Source organism: Pongo abelii, chromosome 1, assembly GCF_028885655.2.
Source record: "Pongo abelii isolate AG06213 chromosome 1, NHGRI_mPonAbe1-v2.0_pri, whole genome shotgun sequence".
In the NCBI taxonomy this organism is placed as follows: domain Eukaryota; kingdom Metazoa; phylum Chordata; class Mammalia; order Primates; family Hominidae; genus Pongo; species Pongo abelii.
Genome location: NC_071985.2, coordinates 217,136,792 through 217,160,804, shown reverse-complemented (window position 1 = coordinate 217,160,804; position 24,013 = coordinate 217,136,792). Strand labels below are relative to the sequence as shown.

The following is a 24,013-nucleotide window of genomic DNA, read 5'->3' as shown; positions in this document are numbered from 1 at the left end:
CAGAGATTGTCCCCAGAAATTCACTTCATAACCTCAAAACCAAAAACCCACACTGATGGCAAAAAATAACCATGCAAATAATGAGAGAGAAAGAGAGACAGAGAGCGACCTGTCCTATAGCCATACTCAGTGGGTAAAAGCCAAAGAGCTCAATTTCTGCTCATGATACTTAATAGAACATAGGGAACATGAGGCAATAGCTCAATGGGTGCAGATCTGCACCAAGTGCCTGTTGGACGCAGGATTCTACTGTCTCCAAAATATGTCTCAGATGGACTAATTTTTTTTCCTTTTTTGAGACAGAGTCTCGCTCTGTTGCCCAGGCTGGGGTGCAATGGCGTGATCTCGGCTCACTGTAACCTCCGGCTCCTGGGTTCAAGCCATTCTCCTGCCTCAGCCTCCCGAGTAGTTGGGATTACAGACACTCATCACCGCGCCCCGCAATTTCTTTCTTTTTTTTTTTTTTTTTTTTTTTTTTTTGTATTTTTAGTAGAGACAGAGTTTCACCATGTTGGTCAGGCTGGTCTCGAACTCCTGACCTCAGTTGATCAAAAGTATGTGAGGTCAGAAAACATACCCTGGGAGAGGCTGGCACAACGCCCAGAACCGCCATCGCTAGGCCTGGGGTTTTCTTCTGTAGTGGAATACTAGTATTCATGTAGTTCAGGGACAAAACCAATTAGATAATTCTGGGAGTTAAAAAGAGATGCATTTACAGTGCTATTTGAGAAGGGGTATTAAGGAATTTGCCAGGGCACTGACGCGCGTCAGGCATAAACCACAGGTTATGAGAGAGCTGAGTATTTTCTGTCCATGAAGGTGATAAGCGAGGGCCTGAAGAAAGTGGGACGGGGGAGGACACTGGCCCCAGAAATAGGAAAGGGCTGCTTGGGGGTGGGAAGGATGGGTCGGGGTGCTATCTAGAAAGTTGCCTGGTAATGGATGTAGGATGTGGGAGAGAGCCATCAAACATGATGCTGTCGCTTAAATAAAGTCTGAAAAAAGACTAGATACGTAAACGGCAGGAGATAGTAAGTAGGGAAACTGGACCTGGCTCCTCATAAAACTTCCCTCCTTCTATCTCAAGGAGGATCGCAGCGCATTTCGGCCAAGACAGGTCAGACGGCGGTTCTGACGTGCGGGCCTCGAGGAATATGCGCTAGGGCACCTGGGGGCAGGTAGAGCCTTTCCGCTACGCAAAGTAAACCTGTTATGTCTACAACCCAACGGGGACACTGAGAGCCCCAAAGGCCCTGCTTTCTTCCCAGAGAACAGCGCCCTACTGAATAGTTTCTACCTGGCTCTAAGAGGTGAGAACACATTCCCCGCTAGCACAGAAATCCTACAATCTCCTGTGGGGGCTGCGCTTGGAAGCAGAAGCTGTGTAAGAGGTGACTTGGGGGGTAGGAAAAAACACGAAGATTGTCACAGAGCGTGAGAAAGCAAGAGACTGGAGAACGCGGACCAATCCCCTGTGGGGGCTGCACTTGGAAGCAGAAGCTGTGTAAGAGGTGACTTGGGCGGTAGGAAAAAACACGAAGATTTTCACAGAGCGTGAGAAACGAAGAGACTGGAGAACGCGGACCAATCCCCGCAAAAAGCAGCCCCGGTAAGAAAGCGAAGAGCTGAGAGATCTTCACCCTAGTTAGCTTATGTTACAACGCCAATAAGGCTGATGATAGCTTTTTATCCTATCGCGGATAGGATACCTGTTACTTTCTATCCCCCTGCTTTCCACTGGAGGATTAACGCTTAAGTCTAAAACGCTAACCAAGGTACAAACAAAAGAAAAAAAAAATCACTCTAAACGTACAGTCTGTTTTTCAAACTATATAAAGTCAGGGGAAAGCGCGAACGCAGTCCCCCACTACCACAAATTATGCAGTCGAGTTTCCCACATTTGGGGAAATCGCAGGGGTCAGCACATCCGGAGTGCAATGGATAAGCCTCGCCCTGGGAAAACCACCTTCGTGATCATGGTATCTCCCCTGCCAGGTAAGTATGAGATCTTCTGCCTCTGCCCCGCCACAGCCTCATACGCCTCGCTCTTTACACACACGGTCACTTCCCCTGCGCACTCCCGAGCCCTTGCCAGCCCTCAGACATAGCTGGGATTCTCAGTTCTGATCAGCGGTCCTAAACCCGTTCCCACGGCACGGGAACTCCTTCGTGGCGAAGCAGCAAGTGGCGAAGCAGCAGCCCCTGCGCTGCCTCATCTACATAGAAGTCGCCCTATCCGTGATGTCACCGACAGTGCTTTGCCCAGTCCCCGTCTGCCTTTTTGCCACTCAACCGACCAATCCGCTGCCAGAGCCGGCAAGGGGGAAATGACGTCTGCCTCTCCCTTTTTCTCTTTCTCCCCCGCATCTGCTCTCTCCCAAAGAAGCTGGTCTTTAGCCTGTGTTGAGAAGCAACCTTTCGGAGGCCACATGGAGCTGGGGGGCACCCTTCTTCAAAGAATGGCTTATTAATTCTCAAACTAGAGTGTTTCAGATTACAGAAGAAACTGGTTCTCTTCGCATCCTTATCCTTGTGATGTAGCATTCCAATTGCAATTGGAAGCCGTTTAATATCAGAGAGAAACCATATTTATGAAAGTAAAGAGGCTGCTCAGATGACTGCAAACCAGCCTTCCTTACTGGTTTTATCACTGGTAATCTTATAAAGACAGTTGTCCAGTTTCATGAATCTTGTAGGTTTGTTTTTTTTTTTGATGTTGTTGGTTTTTTTTTTTTTCCAAATTCAGTATTGTAGAAAAATATGCTGCCCCAGAAGAGATGATTGGACACTCTCAAGCATGGTGTTGGACTTTGTCATCTCTTGCACAGCCATCTCCACACCTTAGTGCTTACCTCATGTTAGTTTTTTATATTCTGCAAAGACAAAACCAAAATCATCCAAATTTGACACAAATACCTGGGATACATCTTATTTGAGAAGTTTAACAAATGTCTGGATCATCCTTTCTTATATATTACGCAGGAAACCCTGTGAAGTAAGCAAAGTTGGAATGCCCAAGTCAATGACCATTTGAATATTTACAAGTAGATTTGAGACAGGAATACTACCGGGTGGTCACAGGATAACAAATTCTAGGCAGCAGATTTACATGACTTGAGGCTATGGGCTGTTAAGACGCTGAAAATCCAGGGTGTGGACCAAGCTGGCTAAGACTGAGTGGACCCGATGTGGTGCTGGATTTGATGGAGGTTTTACCTAGGCCCTCATTATATGCTCATTAACATACTAAATCATACACCCACCGGTGCCATGACAGTTCTGAGACCAATATTTGCTGTAAAAATGGATGGCACCACGGTTCCGAGAAATCTCCACCTTTACCCAGGAATTTTCATGAATATTCCACTCCTTGGTTAAAGAAACCCATCAAGATGAAACCCCAGAACCCATTGTTCTCTCTCGAGTATGCCCGAGCTCCCCTTTCTTGAGTGTGTACTTTTTGCTTTGCAATAAATCTCTTCTTTCACTATTTGCTGACTCATCTTTGACTTTGTTCTCGAGATGGTGTCAAGAGCCTGGACACCACTGCTGGGGTCGAGATCCCACCAGTGTCCGGGGACCTCCCCCAGCCCACCAGTATCAGATTCTATTCCATTGCTCAAATCACAAAACATCGAGTGGAGAGTTCTCCTTGGAGACCATAAAGTGAAGATTCTGCGGTGTGGTGGCCAGTTAGGCCACTGGAAGCTTGGCAAAATATTGAAAATGAGGGATTAGGTGACAGGGTAGTAACTGCTGAATACTAAATACTTGATCCAGGCCCCATTCCCTGGAGATTGACAGGGAGACACATTGTCCAGGTGGTAGTGGAGAAATACTTTCTGGGTATCTGACTAGCCTTTGTGGAAAGAACTGGCACTGTCCTGCAGATGTAACTGCCTGATGGGTTCTTCCTGCCCAATGTACACACAATATCAATTCAAGGAGACCATGGCACTGCAGGAAACAGTTTCATTGACACAGGCCAGCCACGACATGTGGGAGACAGAGTTATTACTCAAACCAATCTCACTGAAGGCTTGGAGGTAAGGGGTTTTTCAAAGATAGTTTGTTGGGGAGGGGGCTAGGGCTTGCGCGGTGCTGATTGTTGGGGATGAAATCACAGGGGTGTGGAAAATCGCCCTTCTGCATGGAGTCAGCTTCTGGGTGGGGGCTAAGGGACTGGTTGATTTTCGGGCCAGATGGTGCCATCCAATAGTCAGAAATGCAAAAGCCTGAAAAGACATGTCAAGAGGCCAATCTTGGGTTCTACAATAGTGACGTTCTTCACAGCAGTAATTGGGGAAGTTGCGAATCTTGTGACTTCTGGAATAATGGCTGGTAATTATTTAACGAGGCATACATCTTAGCAGGAATCAGGCCCCTTTCATCCTTCTAACTTGGTGATCTTTCATCAGTTTTACAGGGGTAATTTAGTTTTGGGGAAGGTTATCATTTAAACCAGCCTTTTTGGCTGTCCCCAACCATTTTGTCACCAGGGATTGGTTTCTTGGAAGATACTTTTTCCATGGAAGGGGGTGGTGGATGGTTTCCAGATGAAACTCTTCCACCTCAGGTCATCAGGCATTAGTTACAGTCTCATAAGGAGTGCACAATCTGGATCACTCACATGAGCAGTTGCCTATAGGGCACGAGCTCTGATGAGCATCTAATGCTCATGCTGATCTGACAAGAGGCAGAGCTCAGGTGGTAATGCTTGAAAGCCTGCAGCTCACCTCCTGCTGTTCGGCTGGGTTCCTAACCGGCCATGGGCCAGTACCTGTCTTGTGGCCCTGGAGGTTGGGGACCCCTGATTTAAAGTATAAACTCGATTTTTCCCAAAATTAGCTTGGAGGTAATTGCATAGGAATGAGCAAAGACAGCTAGCCAGTGAGGCTAGAACCAAGATGGAGTCAGCCATGTCAGCTTTCTCTTATTGTCATAATTTTGCAAAGGTAGTTTCTGAGTGACTACACTGGACACTTGTTAAAAACATGAGACAGATTTTATTGTATGTACTACAGTAGGCAGGAGAGACCAGCAGAGAACTGTGCTGAACCTCAAATACAGCAGGAGTTGTTGAAGATTATAGCCAATTGGCAAGATAAGAAAGTCGGTGTATGGAAAATTACTAAGAGGAACTTGATTAGCTATCAAAGGTGATTGCGAAGACTCTTGCTAAACTAGACTCAACAGTATTGTTTCCTAAAATTGGACTTGGCAGGCGAAGAAGTAACAGAGAAAAGGGCTCAGAGGAAACTACTAAGGTTTGGTCAAAGATTGGAGTCCTTGTCAACTCTACATTGGAGCTTCTGCAAATAAACAAAGACCAACCAAATGAAAAAAAGCAAAGGCTATTTATTCTGAGCTTGCTATAGCAGGGAGTCAGTCACTGTTAATTGCATTTTGGCAGAGACTTGAAGGCAGTCACAAGGGTGGGAAAGCTTTGTAAAAAGAAAGGCTTCAGGGGCCGGGCACGGTGGCTCACGCATGTAATCTCAGCACTTTGGGAGGCCCAGGTGGGTGGTCACAAGGTCAGGAGATCAAGACCATCCTGACTAACATGGTGAAACCCCACCTCTTCTAAAAAATTTACAAACAATTAGCCAGGCATGGTGGCAGTCACCTAGAGTCCCAGCTACTCCAGAGGCTGAGGCAGGAGAATGGCATGAACCTGAGAGGTGAAGCTTGCAGTGAGTGGAGATCATGCCACTGCACTCCAGCCTGGGTGACAGAGTGAGACTGTGTCTCAAACAAACAAACAAACAAACAAAGAAAAGCTTCAGGTATGCTTGGATTGGAGGCTGTCAGCATGGTGAAGCTCTGGATAGATGAAGGAAATAAAAATATTTTACCCCAGAATATATTCCTTTGGCATATTTTAAGATGCTGTCAGAGAGCCAGCAAACAGAAGTAACTCTGCAAAAGTGTCTTTTGTAGGGGAAATTTACACCTGCAGAGAATCTGCATTAATCCAGCCTTATCTTCTCAGGATTGAGAAATAAAAATAAGCCCTAGGCCCTACAACCAACTGAATGGACTCCCTCTTGGCTGACAGGACTGCAGAGAAACCTCGAAAGTGGTTTCTGGATGTGGCAGGCTAGGAGGTTAGACATGCCACCTTAAAACTTCCTCTCACTAGCTGCCATTATAAGGCAGGAGAACAGCAGAGGGAATTGGAAGTTGGATAAAAGGCAGAGAGAGTGAAAGTAGAAACAAAAGCAAGGTGATGGTGTGGGAGAGCAAGAAGCAAGATAAAAGGCAGAAGTTCAGCAGCCAAAACAAAAGGTAAGATTTAAAAAAGCAAGCAAGGCTGGGCATGGTGGCTCATGCCTGTAATCCCAGCACTGTGGGAGGCCAAGGCCGGCAGATAACTTGAGGTCAGGAATTTGAGACCAGCCTGGCCAACATGGTGAAATCCCTTCTCTACTAAAAATACAAAAAATTAGCTGGGCATGGGGGTGCACTCCTGTATTCCCAGCTAATTGGGAGGCTGAGACAGTAGCATCACTTGAACCCAGGAGGCAGTGGTTGCAGTGAGCCGAGATTGCACCACTGCACTCCAGCCTGGGCAACATAATGAGACTCTGTCTCAAAAAAAAAAAAAAAAAAAGCAAGCAAGGATGCCATGGCCAGCGAGATCCAAACGAGTAAAGTGGCAGCTCCTCAGAGATACGCATGTGCATTAGAGAAAAAAAGTATCCTTAACATGACTCCATATCATAATCAGCTCATTAAAACTCATGCATATGGACTGCATATCATGCATGTACTTAAAATTATGGGATGGAGGCAATGTGCAAGCACACAAGGGCCAAAGTAGCTAAACAACCCACCTATCAATCAAAAGGCAAACACTGGCTAATGATTAGACATCCTTGTGAAGGGAAGAAAAAAAGCCACACATACAAAGACCCAAAGTACACCAAACTAATACTGATCTCACATCCCAGAGGTCAGCCCACTCTCCCCACTCCGAGAGTGTTACTGTGCTTAATCAATTTTTGCTTTGCTTTGCTGCTTTGTGTGTCATGTACAGTTCTTTGGGACACCAAGAGCCTGGAAATGCACGGCACCATCTTGTAAGAGTTAGGATTGTTTTTCCTAAGGGTTAACAAACCTAGCCTTTGGAAAGATTTGCTTCACTACTGTTATCAACCAACAGCCTGATGCTTTCCCTCCCTTTGTGGTTTTGACAAAACAAGCAAGCAGCATTCCCTCCTGATAAGAGACCACCGACCTAGGAATAATTCTGGCCAGACTACAGAGGACGTACAGCGAGGGTTTTCATGTCCTCTGTCTCAGCTTTTGACATCAGAGGGCCACAAACTCCACTCTCAGATGATTGCTAATGCCACCATTTTATGCACATGGGCCCCATGGAGAGGCACGCAGCTCAACTGCACATCTGCACATTTTCCTCTTATAAACATTTATATTGGAATATTATTTGGTGCTGCTCCCATGAAAGATACATTTGCAGAATGGACTCAAATTAGAAGCATTATGTAAGCAATATAATGTAGCAATGGCGCATCCAGCTTTCTACAATACAGAAATGTCTGCAGTGTAAACATTTCCACAATGACCAAAGATATGTGTACAAGAATGGTGACTGCAGCATTCTTTGTGATCCTAAAACCATGAAACTAACGTCATCTCAAAAACATTTTTTTTTTTTTGAGATGGAGTCTCACTGTAATGCCCAGGCTGGAGTGTAGTGGTGCCATCTCAGCTCATTGCAGCCTCCACCTGCCAAGTTCATACGATTCCCCTGTCTCAGCCTCCCAAGTAGCTGGGATTATAGGTGCATGCCACCACACCTGGCTAACAAAAACATTTTGAAAAGGGTTAAATAAATCATGCATAAACTGAGGAAAAATACTGTTTTCAAAAATGATGGAGAAGATCACTATCGTGATGAATGATTCCACTGGTCACATTATTGATAGAGCAATCAGGAAACCCAGGCTCATCCTGGAGTTAATAGTGGACCCCTACTACTAAAATATGAAAAAATGGAGGTTTGTAAATTACTCGTTTAAGCGTATAAGGGACTGAATTAGAATTTTATTACACCAGAAGTGGGTTTCTAGGTCTCTGTTTCAGGATTCCTTAGTTACACAGGTGTAAACCCGGCATTTCAGGAGATACCCGGTTAAGAATCTGGTCGGGAAGGTGGGGGCTCTTGACATGCATCTGTCAGAAATTAGTGGCTTGGGACTTCGAGAAGATAAAATCTTCCCCATTTATCTAGTGATTGACAATGCGTGAATGCTTCAGAAGTTCCAATAAGCGTCCCTGGGTGGGCTTGAACCACCAACCTTTCGGTTAACAGCCGAACGCGCTAACCGATTGCGCCACAGAGACAAGCGCTTCCGACTCTACTGGGCATATAGGAAGGGCGCACTCACTGAACTTCCTCCGTTCCGTCTATTCTCAGGGCCCGCCCGGCAGGACCACTGAGCAAGGCCTTGGAAAACCAGAGAGATTAGAGCGGTGAGTCGCGCCGGTCACGTTGGACACCTGCGCGTTAGGAGATTCTGGAGCCAGAAGAACAGCCGAATTGCCTTCTCCCGCCCTGCCCCTCCCTTGCTTCAGAAGCTTCCAGAAACTCCCATGTGGGCGACCCAGCCAGAGCCGCCTGGGGGCCCAAGGGAAGCTGAACGCCCTGCGGGCTCCGGGGATGGTTCTTCCCGTTCTTTGCGCCGCCTTCACCCATTGAAGGAGCCTGTGCCCACCCTGCCCAGTCGCTGTGGGGGCCGCTGAGGAGCTTCCGCTGCCACCTTCAGATCTTGTGTTCCTCACAGGGGCTCCACCAGGGCAGGGATGGTGGTGAGGGTCGCTCGTGGGTCCCCTGGGGGGAGCAGGGTCTGGTACTCACCAGGGCTCACGACTAGGACTTGTCGAATGAATTGATCGTGGCCTTTAGCTTTTAGTCCTTTGAAGAGCCCTGAGAGCGGAAATCAACAGATTTTTTTCCATGGGGAAGTTCCTTTTACAAAGCGTTGATTTCTCAGCACCCCGCAGGGCGGGCAACTGGCAGGGCCTCCGTCGCACCTTGTGCGCGGTGGAGCCGCGGGGGCTCAGCTGGGCGGTGGTCCGGCCATGGGGCTGTAGGGCGAGAGCAGGTAAAGGGAAAAGCAAAAGCTGGGAAAGAAGACGGGGAGCGGTGGACCAGACATCCAGACCTCCTGAAATGCGCATGCAGAGGCACAGGCGGGATCTTCTGGAAGTGGGAATTGTTTTTGTTTGTTTTTTTATTGTAGCAGAATGGGGAAATGGAGAGAGAACCTGAAAGAGCCCCAAACTCGAGGACCTATTGCTTCCCAAGAATAACATCTTCCAGAAGAACCAGACAGAAAACTAGGCTTCTGGGAACCCTGAAATCCTTGCAGGAGTAGCATCATCATGACCTTCTCTGTTCCTTTTGGCAAAGGACTTGCCTCCATTGTTTGTTTGTTCAATTGTCTTGTCTGTTAAATAAATAAAACCCTTTTCATATACCTTCAAAATTACGTTGGTTTTATTATTTTATGATTATAAATAATGCTGCAGTCATCATTCTTGTACACTCTCATTGGCCACTGGTGTATTTCTATAGGGTGGAAGCCTGGAGGGTAGTTGTTCCAGCATAGTGTTTCCATAGCTTTTATTTCATTCCGTTTTCTTTCCTTTGTTGCTTTATTAGCTATAACCCTTTTCTTATTTCAGAGGCTGCTTTAGGGTTTCTGGGATACATCTTTAATTTATCATACTCTGCTTTCTAGTGTCATTATGCCCCCCTTTCTGGCCTTTAACCTAGTGTTATGTATTTTTACTTTATGCACTGTAAGCTTTGTGATTCATTCTTACTTTTATTTATTACGTCAAATATTTTTTGAAAGATTTAAATTATAAGAAAACGTGTAGTACATGATTTCTAAATGCCATTTCCAATATTCGTTTCTCTGTGTAGGTCCACATTTTTATCTGGTATCCTTTTGCTTCTGCCTGGAGGACTCTTAAGATTTCTTGTAGCGTGGGTTGGTGAATTCTTTTAGCTTTTGTATGTTTTTCAATGTCCTTATTTCACTCACAGTTTTGAAATTTTATTTTTACATAGAATTCTAGGCTAACTTTTTTTCTGTAGGTACTTTATAAATGTTGCCATTTATGAAGCATTGTCATTTAAAGTATCATCTTTCTTTCATATGTTTGTAAATATGGCATAAAGCCGGTTTCTTGTGCTGGTTATACAATTTTCAGAATGCGTATTTAAATTTAAAATATTAAATTGTACTAAAAAACTAAAAATATGAATCATGAATGTCCTGGATTCATCTTAAGTTCCAACAGTGCACTAAAAATGTGCCCAACCTGTGGGTCAAACCTACCTGCTGACGTAGAATTTGTGTTTGTGAGAGCCTAGTGATTTTCCTCACATCTGAATGTCTTCATTACAAAAGGAAACGTTTTTCTTTGCAAAAATACTTTAAAATATTCTGACTTCAATTAAGTGCATTGAAAACAAATTTCTCAGTTGCATCCCTGAAATCCATCGAAAGCCCAGGAGAGACCATCAAGTGCTTCAGGATCAAGAGCTAAACGGGGGAGGACAAGCGTGGCTTCTTCACTAGGAGTCAAGCCAAAGTCAACTGATTTGGTCTCCAATGGAGAACGGAACTCGGTTCACCAGCGATGTGAGGACGCGGCCCAGAGGAGGCGGACTTTCTCTTCATGGTGCCTTCGGATAGGAAATCTAGGATTTTCTTTCCCTTTGATCTACTTCCAACTCTCCCTTTCTATTTCTTCAAGACCTTTTTCGGATCCCTGGCTGCGAAGGACCTAAGGGGCCAGTGCCCTTCCCTACCGGTCCCTCCTTCACTAGGTGTCTTCAGAACCCAAACTCACCCAGAACATTACTGCCTGCTTCAGACAGCGAGAGGACCAAGGAGGGCTGTGGGTGCGGTGGGAACCACAGAGTCACGCGCACCTGTGCCCGTGGGCTCCTAGCAAATTGAATAAATGCCCCCTGAAGCTTCTCTGCAGGTCAGAGGGAAGGGGAGGGTGGCTGCCGACCTGGTGGGAGAAGCTTCAAGAAGCGTCGGGATGACCTGGCCCTGTCCCTGGGCCTTGAAGACAGGCCTGGCCAGGCCACTCCTGATTTGCACTCCTGATTTGCACTCCTGATTCACAGCCACTCCAGATTTGCACTCCAAATGTATAGTTTGATTGTAGAAATCACATCCCTTCAGCCTGCGAATGTGATAACTGCCCAAGAGACAGTGATGCCTAGATTCATAGATAATCCCCTTTCCCCCATCCTATATATAACTGGAGTCAACAGCAGCTGGAGGAAAATGGAAAGAACTTGAAATCAAGATTAAGTTAGAATAACACTGCTGTAGACAGTTTATCAGCTCTTCAGCATATGTCTGTTTTCCTTGAAGCATGAGCCTTTAGAAACCTCTGACAATAAAGTTTATTTTACACCCATTCCCTTGCCCATGATTTTTTCATACAAATCACAATTATAAATCTTTCTTGCTCCAGCTAAAAGCAGGAAACTCAATCATGAATGTGTTCACTACATGTATCCCACAGAATGAAAGCAACCAGTCTGAATGCATCACTTGATTCCAAAATCAAATGTTAGCACTCAGTGGTGCAACAACATGTATCTCCAACTCTGGAAGCCACAGGCAAGATATTCCTGCTTCCTTGCAGGGAAACAGATCTATAAGCGGGTGGCAGTCTCACACATGTACATTCCTGGGAAACCCGAGGAAACAATGATTGTGACGCAGGGCAGGCAAGCCCCAAACCTGAAAGAGTTTTGCTAATGTCGTGATTGGCTTTCTATGTTATTCGAAGACTGAGATATCCATGAGGAGTGAAGATAGGTAAGGCTGAGGCATGACCTCACTGGGTCGCCTTAGCATTGAAGGGAAGTCAGTTGTCACCTTGTAAACCTTTTGGTAATCCAAATCTTGGAATGATTTCTTTAAGAATTTAGACACTTCCAATACTTTTCCTGTCCTCATGGGGAAAGCTTCTATCCACCTGGTGAAGTGTCTATAAATACTAGCAAATCTTGTAGTCCCCTGTAAGTTGGCATGTGGGTTAAGTCTGTCTGCCAGTCTTTGCCACGGTATGTTCCTTGGTGTTGTACAGGTTTAAGCAGGGATTGGGATATGGGGTGGCTTCCTGAGTGGTAACCCTTTTTATAGTTTGGAACAGTCCCTTCCCCAAGAATATTTAGGAAACTAATTTGAATGGAAAATCCTGTACCAAATGTGAGGAATCATGAAAATGTTTAATAATTTCCCGTTTGTCAGCCTCAGGAATAGAGTTTGTTCTTTTCTAGCAACCATCCAGCGGGGTCTCACTGGAAGCCTTTTACTCAGTTCCTTTAATTTCCTTATGGGTGTAGTATGGTGTCACTGACATGGATGGACTACCTGGTAGTAGCACAGCAGCTTGAAATACCAGGGTTTCCTTAGCTGTGGCCTTAGCTGCTCTTTCCACCAGGGAATTTCCTCTAATAATAAAAGTGTCTCCCTTCTGGTGTCCCCTGCAGTGAATAATTGTTATTTCTTTGGGAGTTGGACAGCATCTAAAAGTTCCAAGATCTGAGTAAAGTTGTATGGGGGATCCGTTGGCTCTTGATAGTCCCCTTTCCTTCCCTACGGCTGCATGAGCATGGAGCACCAGGAACCCATATTTACAGTCAGTCAACACATTGACTCTTGAGGTTTTTGGTTTTTTTTCTTCTTTTTTTGAAACGGAGTCTTGCTCTGTCGCCCAGGCTGGAGTGCAGTGGCATGATCTCAGCTCACTGCAAACACTGCCTCTCAGGTTCAAGGGATTCTCATGCCCCAGCCTCTGGAGTAGCTGGGATTACAGGCACCCACCACCACACTTGGCTAATTTTTGTATTTTTGGTAGAGACGGGCTTTCGCCATGTTGGCTAGGCCAGTCTCGCACTCCCAACCTCAGGTGATCCACCCACCTCGGCCTCCCAAAGTGCTAGGATTACAGGCGTGAGCCACCGTGCCCAGCTTAACTCTTTTCTTAGTTGGAAGGCTGTAATTAGAGCAGCTAATTCTGCTTTTTGAGAAGAAGTCTGAGAAGGTAAACCCTTGGCCTCAATGACTTCTTGTTGGCTAACCTTCCTTTCTTCCTCCCTCATGAATATAGCTATTTCCATCTCTAAACCTCTCAACATTGGGGTTAGACAAGAGCTTGTCTTCAAGGTTGGGCCTTCTAGAGTAAAGCTCTTCCGTGGTTTCCACACAGGAGTCAATGAGTTGGGGATGTGTTTCTTGAGACGCGAGGTCCAGCAACAGAGTAGCAGGGTTTAAAAATCAGCATACTTTCAGGGTAACATCTGGGGTGTCAAGCAGAATGGTCTGATATTTAAGTAACTGGTCCCCTGTTAGCCTTTGGTGTGCTTTTGCCTCTAGGACCCTCTGTACTGTACTTTATGGGGTGGCAGGGGTGGGAGTGTGGTGGTATGACATCTAATTGTTGTCCCAAGGTAAACTTACTTGTTTCTTCTAACAATAGAGTGACCGTAGCCACTGATCTCAAGCTTCCTGGTCACCCAGCTGCCACCTGGTCTAGCTGTTTAGAGAAATAAGCCACTGGTCCAAAGTAATTCCTCAGCCTTTGAGTTAGAACATCCAAAGCTGTCCCTTGTTATTCATCCACATAGAGGGTGAAAGGTTTTTCTAAGTTCGAGTGTCTGGAGGCAAGGGATGTCCCTGGCTTTTCTTTTAAGGCTAGGAATGCCTTTTGACAGGTTCCAAGCTCCACCTCCTGGGTTCACACCATTCTCCCGTCTCAGCGTGCTGAGTCGCTGGGATTACAGGCGCCCGCCACCACGGCCAGCTAATTTTTTGTATTTTTAGTAGAGATGGGGTTTCACCGTGTTAGCCAGGACGGTCTTGATCTCCTGACCTCCTGATCTGCCCGCCTCGGCCTCCCAATGTGCTGGGATTACAGGCGTGAGCCACCGCACCCGGCCAACAATTTTTTTTTTTTTTTAAATGAACAGAGCATCAGTGAATGATAGTGCAAGTTTAAGACACCTAATAGAAAAGTTAAAGGAGTCCCCCAGGCAGAAGGAAACTGACACCGGATGAAAATCTGGATGAAAAAGAAAAAGACACTAGAAATGACATCTACATAGACAAATATATAATTTTAACATCTGACTGTTTAGCCGGGCATGATTGCTCATGCCTGTAATCCCGGCACTTTGGGAGGCCAAGGAAGGCGGATCATTTGAGGTCAGGGGTTCGAGACCAGCCTGGCCAATATGGTGAACCTTCCTCTCTACTAAAAATTCAAAAATTAGTCAGATGTGGTGGCCCAAGCCTGTAATCTCTGCTACTCAGGGGTCTGAGTCAGCAGAATCGCTTGAACCCGGAAACCAGAGGTTGCAGTGAGCCAAGAATGTGCCACTGCACTCCAGTCTGTCTGATAGAGTAAGACTCATCTTAAAAACACCACCACCAACAAAAAAAACACAAAAACAAACAAACAAACAAAAACACACCTGACTCTTGAAACAAAAGTAATAGAGATGGATTGTAAGGTTTATAACAGGTGTAAAGTAGAATGCATGACAATAGCATAAAGGCAGGGAGAGGAGTCATGTGAAGAGGTATGATGCCACTTGAAGGCAGACTGTGATGGGTTAATTTTTGTGGAAAGCAAGGCAGAATTTTTGAAGTTTGTTTCTTCAAATACTTTCAGTTTCCCATACATACAAGCTAGTTTGTTCTGCAAAGATCTTATTTTCTAGGAAGCTTGGAGGAGGACCTTCTTCTCTCTGTCCTCATGGGATGCACAAGACACAAGGGAAGAGATTTTCACTTTTCAATACAGTGATAGGTCTGAGGAGATACAACTGCAATTTTTGTTTTTAATGAGATGGGATTCTCACTGGTCTTGAACTTCTGAGCTCAGTGGAGGCTTCCCCTACGTCGGCCTATCAAAGTGTTGGGATTAACAGGCGTGAGGCACTGCACCTGGCCACAACCATCAACATTTAAAATCACGTCCCTGGGTGGGCTGGAACCACCAACCTTCCGGTTAACAGCAGAACGCGCTAACCGATTGCGCCATAGAGAGAAGCTCAATTGCTTGCTTTCATCTCTGTATAGATTAAGCAATCACTAAACCCTAGGGGTTGCCATTCGCTTTCTGCAGGACAACTGTGCAGACTACAAAGCTTCAGAAAACCGGAGAGGCGGAGTCGACTAATCGTGTTGTTGCACGTTAGAAACGCGTGCATTGCGTGACTCTGAAGCCAGAAGGGCGGCCTTCACCCTGTGTTGACCCTCGCCTGCTTCAGAAGCCATTGCCCCTGGAAATGCCTGGATCTGCGACCCCAGCCTGAGCCAAGTAGGGCCCAAGGGAAGCCGAACTCCCCAATCAACTGGGCTTCAGTAGACGGGGTCGGTGGGGCGGGAGCGGGAAAGAGGCAGGGGAGTCAAAAGGGAAAACGTGAAAAGGAGGAGGGAGAAGCAGGGGAGACCAGGACGACACAATGGGACAGCCCAGGATGCCCGTGCAGAGGGCACCGGCTGGATGCAGAGAAGATGGGACATGTATCAGAATGGAGAGGGGGAAACGGGGAGAAGATGTGAGAGAAAATCACAAGAACCTGTAGCCGCCCAAGAATAAAGAAGTAAAAATCGCATAATGTTTTTACATTAATAAAAAAAATCGGGGGACCAGGGGCGATGGCTCATGCCTGTAATCCCAGCACTTTGGGAGGCCGGGGTGGGTGGATCACTCACTTGAAGTCAGGAGTTCGAGACCAGCCGGGCCAACATGGTGAAAGCCCGTCTCTACTACAAATACAAAAATTAGCTGGGCTTGGTGGCGCACGCTTGTAGTCTCAGCTACTCAGGAGGCTGAGGCAGGAGGATCGCTGGAACCTGAGAGGCGGAGGTAGCAGTGAGCCCAGATCGTGCCACTGCCCTCCAGCCTGGGCGACAAAGCGAAATTCTGTCTCTCAAAAATATATATAAATAAATAAAAGAGGGGTGGGGAAGCACAACGATGGGCAGTAGGTGTGGGGCGCCTTGGGATTCTGTACTGGTTAGTAGTCTGCGTTGTGCCTGCAGCAACCCCTGTTCTAATCCGAATCCTGGTACAGTCAGACTCTATCTTGGACCCACTGGGGCGAACCCACGTGTCTTTTGGTTTGCTTTTCATTCCTGCACCAGATGCAGCCTTTATCTGCAGCCAGAAAGCCGGAAAGCAGGGTTTACCGCTGGCCCCACAGCGCCATACTGTCTGGGGAAAAGAAGGAAACCCAAGAGTACACAAACAACGGCCCAAAGAGAAACCTTCCAAGTGCTCTATGCCTCACCGTTTAGCAGAAAATATCAAGCATCTCTCAACCTAGCTGGTCTGTAGCTTCCACGAATGAAATAATGTATTTATTGCAGTCTTTCTGGTTGAGATATTTCAAATATTTGATGGAGCTTTTAATGAGAGAGAGAGACACTCTCGAGTGTGGAAGAAAAAATGAGGGGATGTGAAGATGAGGCGACTTTAGGACAGAAAAAAAAGAGACGAGGAAGCCATGTAAACGTTTTAGGGTGGGCGTGAGGGGATGTCAGTCTTGAACCCCCTTATGTCAGGTAAAGAGCACAGCCTCTTCTAGCACAAACACCATTTCCCACATTGAGGAAATCACAGGGATCAGCAACTCTAGAGTGCGATGAAGAAGCTTCACTCTGGGAGAACCCCCTTCGTGACCACGGTCTCCCCCTGCCAGGTAAGTGGAAAGGAGCACATGGCCTGCAGGGACAGCACAGCCTCCTCGCCCTGGCCGGTCGCTCAGGGTCACCACCCTCCCCACTGCCGCCCCTCGCCATTCTTCCAAACCACTCTCCACCAAAGATTCCACCGACGGTCACCCCACAAGACAACCCAGGCCGCCTCTCAGCAGCGGCTCCCGCCCCGCAGCCACCGCGCCCTCTCACCCCCGCGGTTCTGCCCGCTGCCTCTGTGCACTTCACCTCCCTGGCTCCCGCTGTCCCCTGAGCTTACAGTGGACTCGGGGTTCTTCCGAACCCCTCCTGGGAGTACTGAATGGAAAAGGGGGAGCGTGCTCAAGTGCTCGGTTGAGTGTAGACATCGTGGGATTTCACTGTGGTACCATCGCTTTGACGTCTTAGTGCTGATTTTTACACCTGCCTTCTGCTTAGGGCACGGCAGTAGTTTTCCGTCTGTGCCTCCTCCACCTGCTGTCCTTGTTGCGTCAGCGAACATCGCCTCCCTCTACCGCTCAATCAGCAAACGGGACCGCCCTCGAGGACCTCACCCGCCGCTCACCCCCTAACAAATTCGCTGGCATCGCCTCCGGTCGCCTCTTCCGAAGGCCTAACGAGCGCGTTAGCTGCCAACGGAGGTGAGGAGGCTCCGCTGACTGGCCGGTGCCCGTGTCCGGGGCTGGCACAAACGCCACGACTTGGCCTCTCTCTTAGTTATTCGCAGCTCAGCCCGATAGGCGCCTCCGAAGTGGCGACGGGAAAGAGGGTGAGCTTATCGGGTGCGGCTCCACGGGGGCTGGCATCTCTGCACGGCTGTGTACACCTGAGCGAGACGCTCATTCGCTCTCTAAAGCCGCTTCCGCGGATGAGGGACACGGAGATAAACAGGAGCGGTGTGTGGTGAGAGGTGGTCCACCAGGACTTGCCCTCCCTCGCCCAGCTTTGCCTCTCGCTGTGGAGACTGTTCTGCCTCTGGCCTTTGGAGCAGGCCGGCTGACAGCCTAGTGAAGGAAGATTCCTGCGGGAGGGCGGCCAGTGCAAAACAATTCCCTGACCGGGAATCGAACCCGGGCCGCGGCGGTGAAAGCGCCGAATCCTAGCCACTAGACCACCAGGGACACAGGGGAAGGAGCTTTCTCTCCTTTCTTCGGCCAGAAGCGACACTTTCCCTGAGCTCTGGAAGGACTTGGGCCTTTTGAGGGTCGCTCTTTGCTCCTGGAGTCTCTCACAAGGCCGTTCCCTCCCTGCTTCCTTCAATAAAAGAGCCTGCAGGCGACACACCGAGGGCTCCGCGAGGGACACCGAATCCCGAGTCCTGGAGCGAGTTGCAGCGACCCGGCCGCAGCTCACCACTGAACTAGAGATGCGCCTTTGCGAGGCGGCAGCAAGTGACCAGCCGGTCGTGGGTCGCCAGGTCCGGAGCCGCGCACCAGGTTGCCAGGAGGAGGCGGGAGACGGGAGGCGCCCGGGGTGAGACGGGGGCACCCGCTGCATCATAAAGGACCCAGACGCCAGCACCCTCAACATCATAAGGAATCAGACGGATGCGGAACCGAGACGGGCTGGATGGGAAACTCTTTCCAGGAAGGCTCCGGGGCCCTCAGCTGGTCTCGGACCTTCCCCTGCAACCTGTGACACCTGCCATTTTCCCACCTTAGGCGATGGCAACACCACCCTTCCGTTTGCTCCGGACAAAACTTCCAGAGTTCCCTCTGACGCTGGAGTTTTTTCCTCCGATCCAAGAGCCAACGGGTCATCAATTCATGATTTCCCGTCTGCTAAGTGCGTGGGCATTGAGCTTCACGCGAGTCTCTCCACCTCTGCGGAATGGCTACTTCGGGGTAGGGGAGGGGCCCTCCGGTGGATTGTAAGGTGTTTAGCAGCATCCGTCGCCTCCGCTGACTAGATAGATGCCAGGGGGTTAACATTCTCCCTCCCGGCTTCCCCTAGTCGTGACCTAGTGTCCCAGCGGGGATGGGAGAGGCGTGCAAGGGTGAAGTTGCCCCCTCTTGATAACCACTGATGCGCCTTGTCGTGCTCTGAGCTTGTGCAGAAGACTCTCCAGATGAAGGCTCAGGGGTCGATCCAGCTTCAGACCCCCTCGCTCCCCCGCACAGTCGGACCTTAGGATTGGAGGCTTTTAACATCTCTACATCATGAGATTCGAAACCTTTAGGTGTTTTCTTCCGTTCTATCCTCCAAATCGGCCTCTTCCGAGCCTGTTGACCAGGGCCAGCCAGGCAGAGGCTGGGTTCGCTCAACGAGGCTCCTCTCGGCCCTCCTGGAGCTTCAGGCCTCTTTCGGTTGCAGAGAAGCTTTATGGGCCACTTCCTTTGGCATCCCCGGGGGCAGGTGCGCAGTGCCCCGGGAAGAAGAGGGTTTGACTGCGGTTCTCGACCCCGGCGCCCAACCTCCACCCCGGTGCGCGCGCTCTTCCAGGCTCCTGCTGGTTCCACTCGCCGGGAGTTAGGTCTCGGGTCAGCCTGAGCTCCCGAGACGCCCAGGCCGGGAAGGACATGTAGGGGAAACCGGCTGCTCACTTTGGTCCTGTCCACAACGGACCCCTTTCTGCCGGGAAAGAAAGGCGGCGAGTCCTGTCCTGTTGGGTAGGCAGAAGAGAGAGCAAAGGGAAGACAAGAAAAATCCTGGGAGGTTTCAGGATCTAAAGTTACCATGAAGTCGACCTAACCTCCTCTGGAGTTCCTCCCGGTCCTCCCGTGGCTGGCGATGGTGAATCGAGTTTCCGTCTCCAGTTTGCCAAGGCGGACAAAGCCGACACAATGGGCCTGTCCACTGTCTTCTTTCATATACACAAAATGTCAGCTCTTCCTGTTTCTAACTGGCAACATCCCGCCTCATGACCAGCTTAGCAAATTAGGGACTCTCCATAGGATTCCATCTCTGTCTTAGTTCGTGTTTCTGTAACACTGTACCATCAACTGGGTGGCTGATTCACAACAGAAATTGATTTCTCACAGTTCTGGAGGTTGGAAGTCCGAGATCACGGTGCCGACATGGTAGGGTTATGGTGAGGGCATTTTGTCCTGGTTGTAGACTGCCACCTTCTCATTGTACCCTCAGGGGGCTGAAAGAGCGCGAGAGAGCTCCCCGGGGTCCCTTTTATAAGGGCATTAGTCCCATTCAGACTAATGGGACTAAATCGAGACTCTGTACTGAGTGGTGTGGATTTTTTGCATGTTCATCCTCCCCGCAGACAACTGGAGATGTATTGTCCCTAGAGGGTACAATAGAGAATCTTCAGTCACAAGTCAGCAACCAGCATATGTGAGCGAGAGCGTGTGTCCCACTCAGAAATGAGAGTATATTAGTCCGTATTCACGCTGCTGCCAAATACATAACAGAGTTCGGGACGAAAAAGAGGTTTAATTGGACTTCCATTTCCATATGACTGGGGAGGCCTCAGAATCATGGCGGGAGGTAAAAGGCACTTCTTACATGGCAGCAGCAAGAGAAAATGAGGAAGAAGCAAAAGCAGAAACCCCTGATAAACCCATCAGATAGTGAGACTTATTCACTATCAGGAGAATAGCACAGGAAAGACCCACCCCTATGATTCAATGACCTCCTCCTAGGTCCCTCCCACAACACATGGGAATTCTGGGAGGTACAATTCAAGTTGAGATTTGGGTGAGGGCACGGCCAAACCATATCAGAAACAGATGAAGTGACAGCATATCCTGATGTGTGTGATGGTTTTATGAGTGATTACCTATTTCAAAATTTATTGCAATGTGTAAAAAATAACAAGGACTTGTATTATCTGACTTTAAGGCTTACTATAAGCTATTATAGACAAGGCATCAGGAGTGACAAATAGATAAACAGACTGAGTTAAGAGACTTGAAACTGAACCACAGCTATACGGTCAATAAATGGGTTTTCAATAAAAGCAGTTCAATAAAAGAAAATAAATCATTTTAATTAATGGATTTGTATATGGATGTGGGGAGACCAACAATGTTATTCTCCCTTACACTACACACAAAAGTACTTTCAGGTGCATTATACACCAAAACTTAAAAGGTAAAGATATAAAGCATTTCAAGGATACTTTGTGACTTGTTGGTAGGCAAAGATTACCCTACCAACAAGCAGGACACAGAAAAAATATAGGTATAAGAAAGACATGATAAATGAGACTTCATCAACATTAGCCACACCTTCTCATCAAAAGATACCACTAAGAAAGTGAAAAGGCAAGCAAGCCACCGACAGAGACAAAATAGTCACAAAACGTATCTGACCTCCACACCCTGTAATTAGAATTATAGTGGTCTGGTACGCTGCACCCAGTTCCTGCTGGAGTATTTTCTGTGGAGGCTCATGCCTGTCATCACAGCTACTTGGGAGGCGGAGGTGGGAGAATTGCTTGAACCCAGGAGGCGGAGGTTGCAGTGAGCCAAGATCGTGCCACTGCCCTCCAGCCTGGGAGACAGAGCGAGACTCCATCTCAAAAAAAAAAAAAAAAGTAAAGAAAAAAGAAAAAGAAACTGACAATGCTTCTCGTGGTAACTTGGTGGCCAACAAAAAAAAAAAAAAAAAAAAAAAAAAAAAAGAAAAGAAAGAAAAACATTGTATATATAAAAAGAAAAAGAAGCTGATAATGTTGCTTGCCTCCAAGGACGGAATGGGAATATCTGGGGTCAGAGGTGAGAGGGAGCCATTTTACTGTGTACCCTTTTGAAATGTGAACGTGTGACTTAATCTAAAGTAAAATATAAAAATTTAAATGCTACTTACAAAATTTTTTGTTTGTTTGTTTGTTTTTCAGATGGAGTCTGGCTCTGTTGCCCAGGCTGGAGTGCACTGGTGCAATCTCAGCTCTCTGCAACCTCCGCCTCTCCAGTTCAAGCGATTCTCCTGCCTCAGCCTCCCAAGTAGCTGGAATTACAGATGCACGTCACGACAGCCAGCTAATTTTTGTATTTTTAGAAGAGATGGGGTTTCACCCTGCTGGCCACGTTGGTCTTGAACTCCTGACCTCAGGTGATCCACCCGCCTCAGCCTCCAAAAGTGCTGGGATTACAGGCATGAGCCATGACGCCTGGCCTTAAAATACATTTCTAATGTATTTTAAGGCCAGGCGTGGTGGCCCATTTCTTGAGACATAGCAAGACCCTGTCTCAAAAAAAAAAAAAAAAAAAATTACATGGGTATAGTGGTGAACACTTATAGTCCCAGCTACTTGGGAGGCTGAGGTGGGAGGATCACTTGAGCCTGGAAGATCAAGCCTAACATGAGTTGTGATTGTGCCACTGCACTCCAGCCTGGGTGACGGAGAGAGACTTTCTAAAAAAAAAAAAACGTATTTTAAGTCCATAATACAGGTTAAATCCTTTCCTTTCCTTTCCTGAAGGAAATGTACCACTGGTTATCAAATAGTAAGGAGGGAAAGTACCTCATTGTAGAATTCTAATTAATATACACAGGAGTGACTAAATGAGAAGCTCACTTTTGCAGCCTCTGATGAGTGGGTTGGATCTTGAAAAGAGAGACACCAGGCATAGGGGCATTCTGCTAGAACACATTCTACTTATGGTTTCTTGATAAAAAAAAAAAAAAAAGCAACTGGAAGAACCTGAATCTGACCTAGCTTTAGATCCAACATCCAATTGACAGGAAATACATGGGATAAAGAAACATGTTAATTGACACCATAAAGATGCAACCAGCAAAATCCAGACCATGAGAATCTCCAAGGACAACTAGCCCAGTTTCCTGAACAAATAAGTTAAAAGGGACGTAAAAGACAAAACATGGTCTGGGCACAGTGGCTCAGTCTTCTAATCCCAGCACTTTGGGAGACCAAGGTAGGTGGATCACCTGAGGTCAAGACCAGCCTGGCCAACATGGTGAAGCCCCCATCTCTACTAAAACTACAGAAGTTAGCTGGGCGTGGTGGCGCACTCCTGTAATCCCAGCTACTCAAGAGGCTGAAGCCATAAATTGCTGAACCCAGGAGGCAGAGGTTGTAGTGAGCCAAGATCCTGCCACTGCACTCCAGCCTGGGCAACAAAGTGAGACTCCATCTCAAAACAACAACAACAACAACAACAACAAAAAACAAAGCAACCATTCACACTTTGTGAATGTCTATGGATCCGGATTCAAACAAATTGTAAAGAAAAAACTAAGGCAAGACTATCTGTGACTTTTTATTCATTTATTTATTTAGAGACAGAGTTTCACTCTGTCACCCAGGCTGGAGTGCAGTGGTGTGATCTCGACTCACTGAAACCTCCGCCTCCTGGGTTCAAGCGAGTCTGGTGCCTCAGCCTCCCCAGTAGCTGGGATTACAGGCGTGTGTCACCACACATGGATAATTTTTGTATTTTTAGTAGAGATGGGGGTTTCACCATGTTGGCCAGGCTGGTCTCGAACTCTAGACCTCAGATGATCTGCCCTCCTTGGCCTCCCGAAGTACTGGGATTATAGCCGTGAGCCACCGCACCTTGCCTATCTGTGACATTTATGAGACATACGGAAAATGTAGACACTGGCTATTTGATGATATTAAGAAAAGATTATTAAACCAGGTGTAGTTTCTCATGCCTGTAATCCCAGCACCTTGGGAGGCCAAGGCAGGAGGATCACTTGGGCACAGAAGTTCAAGACCAACTTGGGCAACAAAGTGAGACCTCGACTCTACAAGAAATAAAAAAATCGGCAAGCCTGGTGGCATGCATCTGTGGTCCCAGCTGCACAGGACCTGAGGTAGGAGGATTGCTTCAGACCAGGAGGCTGAGGCTGTAGTGAGACATAAGGAAAAGAAAAGATTACTAGCTAAAATGTTTTTAACACACTGAATGAAACACCTTGGCCTCCTGCCTTGGGGCTGTCTCCACGGCCTCCCCAACACTACTGTTGAGCTGACTGCTCACACCGATCAGACACCCCTGCTCAAAGATCAGGCAGGCCCAAGCTCCCCCGCTGAGGCAGGCTCTCCTTTCCCTGTACCAGCTTTTTGTTGCAAACCCCTGGCTGCCATGGGCTCCTATCTCCATGCCTTTGCTCATGCCTTGCTCCTGCTTGGAGTGCCTGCTGCTCTGCTTCAACCGTACCCATCCCTTGATGCTCAGTGCAAATTCCATCTCCACAAATCGGTTTTTCTGAACTCCCCACCCCTCCCATCCTTCTGAGCCTCGAGGACATTTCCTCTGTCCCACGTACATATCACTAACCACTCACTTCCTCAGTCTAGAATTTTGGGG

General features: G+C 47.6%; 2 protein-coding genes, 1 long non-coding RNA gene and 3 other non-coding genes across 6 annotated transcripts; 2 read left to right on the top strand and 4 right to left on the bottom strand.

Annotated features, from left to right (window-relative positions):
• Positions 1-1,839: 1,839 nt before the first annotated feature.
• Positions 1,840-2,003, bottom strand: LOC112131651 (U1 spliceosomal RNA). The gene has a single exon (XR_002913648.1). It is a non-coding gene; the product is annotated as a U1 spliceosomal RNA (small nuclear RNA).
• Positions 2,004-3,665: 1,662 nt separating this feature from the next.
• Positions 3,666-9,515, top strand: LOC129059694 (uncharacterized). Its single transcript, XR_008525714.1, has 3 exons — positions 3,666-4,046; positions 8,444-8,499; positions 9,270-9,515. It is a non-coding gene; the product is annotated as an uncharacterized LOC129059694 (long non-coding RNA).
• On the bottom strand, positions 8,297-8,370 carry TRNAN-GUU (transfer RNA asparagine (anticodon GUU)). The gene has a single exon. It is a non-coding gene; the product is annotated as a tRNA-Asn (tRNA).
• A 6,870-nt stretch (positions 9,516-16,385) lies between the features above and the next one.
• LOC134760689 (uncharacterized) lies at positions 16,386-21,510 on the bottom strand. The gene has a single exon (XM_063719955.1). It carries the CDS (start codon positions 18,309-18,311, stop codon positions 17,496-17,498), a length of 816 nt encoding a protein of 271 aa, XP_063576025.1. The 5' UTR covers positions 18,312-21,510; the 3' UTR covers positions 16,386-17,495.
• Positions 16,414-17,350, top strand: LOC134760690 (uncharacterized). Its single transcript, XM_063719967.1, has one exon. It carries the CDS (start codon positions 16,727-16,729, stop codon positions 17,348-17,350), a length of 624 nt encoding a protein of 207 aa, XP_063576037.1. The 5' UTR covers positions 16,414-16,726.
• TRNAE-UUC (transfer RNA glutamic acid (anticodon UUC)) lies at positions 17,828-17,899 on the bottom strand. Its single transcript has one exon. It is a non-coding gene; the product is annotated as a tRNA-Glu (tRNA).
• Positions 21,511-24,013: the final 2,503 nt, after the last annotated feature.

Coding starts and splice junctions, on each gene's coding strand:
- LOC134760690 (XM_063719967.1), top strand. CDS start 16,727: ATGAAGAAGCTTCACTCTGGGAGAACCCCCTTCGTGACCACGGTCTCC.
- LOC134760689 (XM_063719955.1), bottom strand. CDS start 18,311: ATGATGTTGAGGGTGCTGGCGTCTGGGTCCTTTATGATGCAGCGGGTG.